General features: G+C 40.7%; 1 protein-coding gene and 1 long non-coding RNA gene across 3 annotated transcripts in view; one reads left to right on the top strand and one right to left on the bottom strand.

Moving 5' to 3' along the window:
• The window catches only part of LOC138162925 (uncharacterized), a 61,765-nt gene that overhangs the window by 25,108 nt on the left and 30,657 nt on the right, over positions 1 to 6,000 (bottom strand). Inside the window, exon 3 of one of the 2 annotated variants that reach the window (XR_011168748.1) lies at positions 4,479 to 4,607. The exons of the other annotated variant lie outside the window; for it this stretch is intronic. This is a non-coding gene — a long non-coding RNA (uncharacterized lncRNA). Of the gene's footprint in view, positions 1 to 4,478; positions 4,608 to 6,000 lie in introns of those variants that run through there. 2 annotated transcript variants of the gene reach the window in all.
• Positions 1 to 6,000, top strand: part of FNDC7 (fibronectin type III domain containing 7) — a 31,198-nt gene that overhangs the window by 2,280 nt on the left and 22,918 nt on the right. The window contains exon 2 of the mRNA XM_069090474.1: positions 4,371 to 4,625. Coding sequence (XP_068946575.1) covers positions 4,371 to 4,625 — 255 coding nt within the window. The remainder of the gene's footprint in view (positions 1 to 4,370; positions 4,626 to 6,000) is intronic.

The following is a 6,000-nucleotide window of genomic DNA, read 5'->3' as shown; positions in this document are numbered from 1 at the left end:
AGTAATGTGGGGATCTAGGGGAGATATTTGTAAGGGAAAAGGGAAGGGAAGGCCTCAAATCACACCATACAGCCAGCTACTCATGCTGCCTATGGGTAAAGTCTAAGGTTGATTGTTACTCCTCCAAGTCAAGCAGTCTGCTCCTTAGTGGCTCAAAAATTTTATATAAAGCTTACAGCCATTCTAAGTATAGCCATGATTGTGCTAGTTTATTGAAGAGTCAGTTCTCTTTTTTAAAAAATAATATTTTATTATCCCCCAATTACATGTAAGTATAATTTTTAACATTCGTTAAAATTGTTTTTTGAGTTCCAAATTCTCTCTCTCTTTCCCTCCTTCCCTTCCTCCCTCCTCCTCCTTCCTGAGATGGGAAGTAATTTGATATAGGTTATATATGTGTAGTCATGCAAAGCATAGTTCCATATTAGTCATGTGAAAGAAGATACAGATCAAAAGAAAAAAAATTTTAAAAAGAGGGAAAAAAGTATGCTTCAATCTGCATTCAGATTTCATTGGCTCTTTCTCTGGAGGTAGATAGCATTTTTTCATCATGAGTCCTTTGGAATCGAAGACCTAGTTCTCTTGAGAGGAATGAGGGAAACAGGAAATATTGAGATAAGGCCAAAGGTCTCCTCCTTGACTTTTCTGCAGTTTTTTTACATTCCTCCTAGGTACTCTCTCCTCCAATCCAATTCAACAAGCATTTATTAAGAAAATACTGGGGCAGCTAGGTGGCGCAGTGAATAGAGCACCAGCCCTGGAGTCAGGAGGACCTGAGTTCAAATGTGGACTCAGATTTAACACTTACTGTGTGACAGGCAAGTCACTTAACCCCAATTGCCCTACCTTCCCCCTCCAAAGGCAAGAAAAAAAAGAAAATACTACATTCAGGGCACTGTGCTAGAGGAAAAAAAATGTAGGCCTTCCCCTCAAGGAGTTTACCTTCTTTTGGGGGATACAATGTGTAAACAGATAGAGAAAGACAAGATAATTCAAAGAGGGAAACTGCATGAGCAACTAGGAAGATCAAGAAAGATTTCCTGGGGTACAAGAACTCTTTTAAAATATATTTTAATAGGGGTGGCCAGGTGGCTCAGTGAGTAAGAGCACTGGCCCCAGAGTCAGGAGACCTAGGATTGGTTCCAACTTCAGATACTTGGCACCCACACAACAATAATTGGCTGTGTAACCCTGAGCAAGTTACTTAACCCCAATTGCTTAAAATATATATATATATATATATATACATATACATATATATTTTAGTAAGTTTTTCAATATAATGTTTCCTTTATAATCCTGTGTGTTTTATTTTATGCATTTAAAATATGATTCTGAGAAGGGGTCCATAGGTTTCACCATGGGGACCATAAAATGAAAAAGATAGAGTCTCTACCCTTAGAGATAGTGCCCAAGCTGAGCCTTGAAGGGAGCCAAGGGTTTTTCTAAAAGGCAGAAGTGAGCAGAGTGTGTGTTACAGGCATGGTGGGAGATGGAGTAACAAATTTGGGAAAGTAGGGCCAGTTTGTCTGGAGCACAGCATGTGAGGGGGAGTAATGTGAAATAAGTCTGGAAATGTTGGCTAGAACCTGACTGGAGAAGACTTTGACTGGGAAGATGAGGAGTTTATATTATATCCTAAAGACCTATTTTTTGCCTAAAGGAGAACAGTTCCCCAACAGGGAAGTGATATGGTCAAAGTTGTACTTAAAGGAGATAATTTTGACAGCCATCAGGAAGAGAAGGTTTGGAGAAGAGAGAGTTTGAAAACTAAAAGTCTGAATGGGAGGCTGTCATGGAAGAGATGACAAAGGCCATGAGAAGGTGGTGTCATTATTAGAAAGACGTGAGATGTGTTCTAGAAGTATAAGTGACAAGATGACAACCGATTGGACATGGGAGGGGAGGGGAGGGAAGGGCTAGGAGAAAATCAAGGAGAGTTCTGAGACTGTGAACTTAGGTGACTGGAAGAATGGTATTGTTCTCAATAGAGAGAGAGAAGTTTGGAAAGAGGGGCACAGAAGAGGAAAAATAATGCATTCAGGCCGTCCTCCCCCATGCCTTGAACATATTCTTTTCTTACCCCTTCCTTTTATAGCCCCTGGTTTCCTTCAAAGCTCAGTCAACAAGACAAGTCAGGAAGTACCTACTATGTTCCACGTATTGTGTTAAGCCTTATGGACAAAAAGAAAGACAAAGAAATAGTCCCTGACTTTGAGGATCTCAGTCTAATGGAAGAAACAAAATGAAAACAACTGTGTACAAAAAAGATAGGGATAAGTTGCATATGAAATTTGGAAGAACTGGGTTCAAATTCGCTTACTAGCTGCTGGACAATGGGAAGAAGTCACTCAATCTCTCTAGCCCTCAGTTTTCTCATCTGTAAAATGGAGAGGTTGAATTACACAACATCCAAGGTGCCTTCCAGTTCTAAATATATGATCTTAGGGTTCCCCTTTAAAGGATCAACTACCCTGTCAGGATGGTTCAATATAATTAACATCCCTACAAAACTGTGAGGTTTATGAAGCACTTTCCTCACCACACTGTGAGGCAGGTAGTAGAAGCAAAATGATTCTTCTAGGCTTAGATATTTAGAACTATGAGTGACTTTAGAGTTCATCTAGTACAACCTCATTTTTTTTCTAATATTGAGGAAGTTAAGGCTCAGTGATAGTAAATGATTTGCTGAAGATCATGCAGGAAGTAAGTGGCAAAGTCAAGATGTGAACTCAGGTTTTCTGCCTCCAATTCTGAACTTTTTTCCCTACTATTGCATTAAGTAAACTGAGGTCCAGAATAGTTCAGAGACTTGCCCAAAGTCATACAGTTATGGAGTAGCTGAACCAGGACGGGCCACCATACCTCCTAATTCTCTGTCCAGTGAGTAGACTCCCTACTATATTTTATTGTCCAGTAAGTATACTCCCTTCTATATTACTGTCTGAGTATACTCCCTTCTATATTTCACTGTCCAGTGAGTATACTGCTACTATTGTCCAATAAGTATATGCCCTATGACATTACTATAGTGTTTCCTTCTCTGGCAACAGAATCACTGTCATAATTTTTCAAGCGATGGCAAGAGAGAAACATACCTGCATAATGCTGAAAGAATGCTTGGCCATCACACAGCAGGTATATTGTTCATCTCTCTAGAATTATTATTCTTGAGAGGCTGCCAAATCCCTAGGCCATTGTACAGAAAGAAATGGTTGTTTGTGGGCAGGAACAGAAGAATTTGGGGTTTTAAAAAATTCTCTCTCTTTTTTTTTTTTTTTTGCAAGGGTGACTCATATACTTAGATGAGAAGGCAGCCACGGTAAAGCTGTGGGATAATTTGGAGGATTCATTAGTTTCCCTTTCTATATGACAGTGTTTCACTAGATAATTTCAGTTCTAAAAGCCAATGATTTTAAGTTGGAGGCAGAGTGTTCCAGTGGGTTTCCACAAAGCCAATCAGGCCAATTCCCAAGATGCCTAGTTCCAGGCAAACTTCCCACAGGCAGAAGGCCACTGCTGATCTCACCTTTCTCTGTCTCCTCCTCACTTTCCAATCCTTTTAAAATCCTTTTCAAAGGGAAAATTTCTCACACTCCCTCTTCCCCCCCACCCCCCACTTCCCCTCCAAATCCAACTCAAATTATTGTCAACAACTCTCAGCTCTAATTCTCCCTTTCCTTTGTACTTTCTAGATATCTCTTTAGGTAAATCACTTCGCCTTTTTTTCCCTCTGACTTCATCTGAGATGGACAGATAGATAAGACATTTATTAAGGGCTCCCTCAATTCCAGGCCTTGTCATAGCACTGGGGGGGATACAAGATAAGCAAAGCAAGACAGTCCTTGCTGTCAAGGAGCTACATTCTAATGGAAGGAAACAAAACACAAAGGGGAAAAGGGATGGGGGAAGGTCTTGTTTTCAGTGTGGTGAAGAGATGACATAGAAGTGACTCGGAGGCTTGGATCCTGGCAAATTAAGGCAAAAGCTCACCTATGAGACCAAGGGGACCCAGGGTCAAAGTTCAGGGTTCTGATGGGGAAGGAGATAGGATGAAGTCAAAGCAGAAAGAATGGGGGAAGGGGAAGGAGAAGAGAACAAGCAATTATTAGGTTCAATTATTCCTCACAACAACCTTGGAAGATAGGTGCTATTATTATCTCCATTTTACAGTTGAGGACAGAGGTTAAGGGACTCTTACAGGTTCCTATAGCTAGACTGAATTTGAATTCAGATCCTTTGATTCCAGGCCTAGGGGAAGAACTTGTTAGCATTGTACTGAGAATGTGAGAAAGGCAGAAGAGATGATGGAGATGGTTATTGTCAATGTCCTTCTTAATACAATATTTGACCATAGATTTTGTTTTTAGCTCCAGAGATACCCATTATTGATCAGGCTTATTCCAAACTTAGCAACAGCATCACTGTGGAATGGGCACCTGTGCCAGGAGCTACCAGCTATCTTCTCACAGCCCAAGATGAAGAGTCCTTCATTGAAACAACAGTCACCAATTCACCAGGCACAGTCTCAGGCCTGAAGGCAGATACCATGTATAAAATCACCATCAGATCAGTCAATGCTGGAGGGAGAAGCCAGGCATCACCTCCTAAGAAAGCAAAGACAGGTAACTATCAATCCTGGGGGAATTAAATCAGGAAAAGAACATGAACTTGCTTGGGAATTGGTATTGCCAATATGCATTAAAATTTGGTGCAGAATGAGTGAGTGTCTGAGGTCCAGGGCACAGAAGAATTATGAGAAATAATATTGCTTGTGAAGTTGGATGTATTTGGGGGGGAAATGTAACTTAAATGTCAAATGTGATTATCCAAATTACACCATTATGGGACAGAGGGGCTTTCTGGAGAAGTATTAGATTCCTTAAATTAGGGAAATATTTTTAGTTGGTGCCAGGAAGACCTGGGGTCCAATCCTACTTTGGATACAAAGCTATGTGACCTATGCTGGACTCTTAAGCTCTATATGACTCTTGTAGCTTCCTGACACTTATCTACCAAATTAGAGAAGGCTGCAGTCTTCTTCAACTGGCAAAATCACTTCCCACACCAGAAGTTACTTGTGCCTAATGAAATCACTGATCCTTCCCATATATCCACATTCCTAAAGACCATTGGTAAATACAATACAGGTGGGTGGGATTTTGTAGTAGTTTGACACATATGGAAACACATGCCAAGATTTACTCTTATTTGGCTTTGGGTGGCAACATTAATGACTAAATATAAATGTGTACCAAGGGCACCTTGATATGAAATAAATGTTCTTGAGAAGTTGTGTCTAAGTCAAATTATATTTTCCCATTGAATTCCATTGTTAGCGTTGTTGAATCATTTTCCAGTCATGTCTCTTTGTTACACCATTTGGAGTTTTCTTGGCCAAAACACTAGAGTGGTTTGCCATTTCCTTCTCTAGCTCATTTTACAGATGAGGAACTGAGGTAAACAGGGTCAAGTGACTTGTCCAGGGTCACATAGCTACTAAGCATCTGGTTGTTGGTTGATTATTGCTGTCCTTCCTCCTCAAAGAGGATCCAATGACATTACTATACTAGAGACAAGTTTCAATGTGTCCGACTGTGGCTAATCTGACTAATGCAAGCTCAGAATGCTCTACCACACGTCAGGCACAAATAGTCCATGTGAGCATTTGGGGTGGATACTCCAAATTTGCACATCCTGCTTTCCTTTAAGCCGTCTCAATTCTGCTTTGCTCATAGAGCACAGCACTTTCTCAGATGTGGGCACGCCATGCTGAGCGGTCCTGTGCCAGTGTCTCCCATGTCACACAGTAAGCTCCAAAGTTCTTAAGAGGGACCTTGAGAGCATCCCTGTGTGTTGCTTCTTCTGATCACCATGTGAACATTATATTGGAAGATGAATCTTCCTGACTCCAGGTTGGTGTTCTATCCAATGTGCCATCCTTCCAATTTCTTAGATCCTTCAATTTTCATTTCTGACTCATCTCCAACAGAGGTTCCT

This window comes from Petaurus breviceps, unplaced genomic scaffold (assembly GCF_028583685.1).
Source record: "Petaurus breviceps papuanus isolate PSGF00001 unplaced genomic scaffold, PetGlider_PUasm1.0 186, whole genome shotgun sequence".
NCBI classification, from domain to species: domain Eukaryota; kingdom Metazoa; phylum Chordata; class Mammalia; order Diprotodontia; family Petauridae; genus Petaurus; species Petaurus breviceps.
Note: the sequence above shows the minus strand (reverse complement) of the source record. Positions and strands in the feature narration are given on the sequence as shown.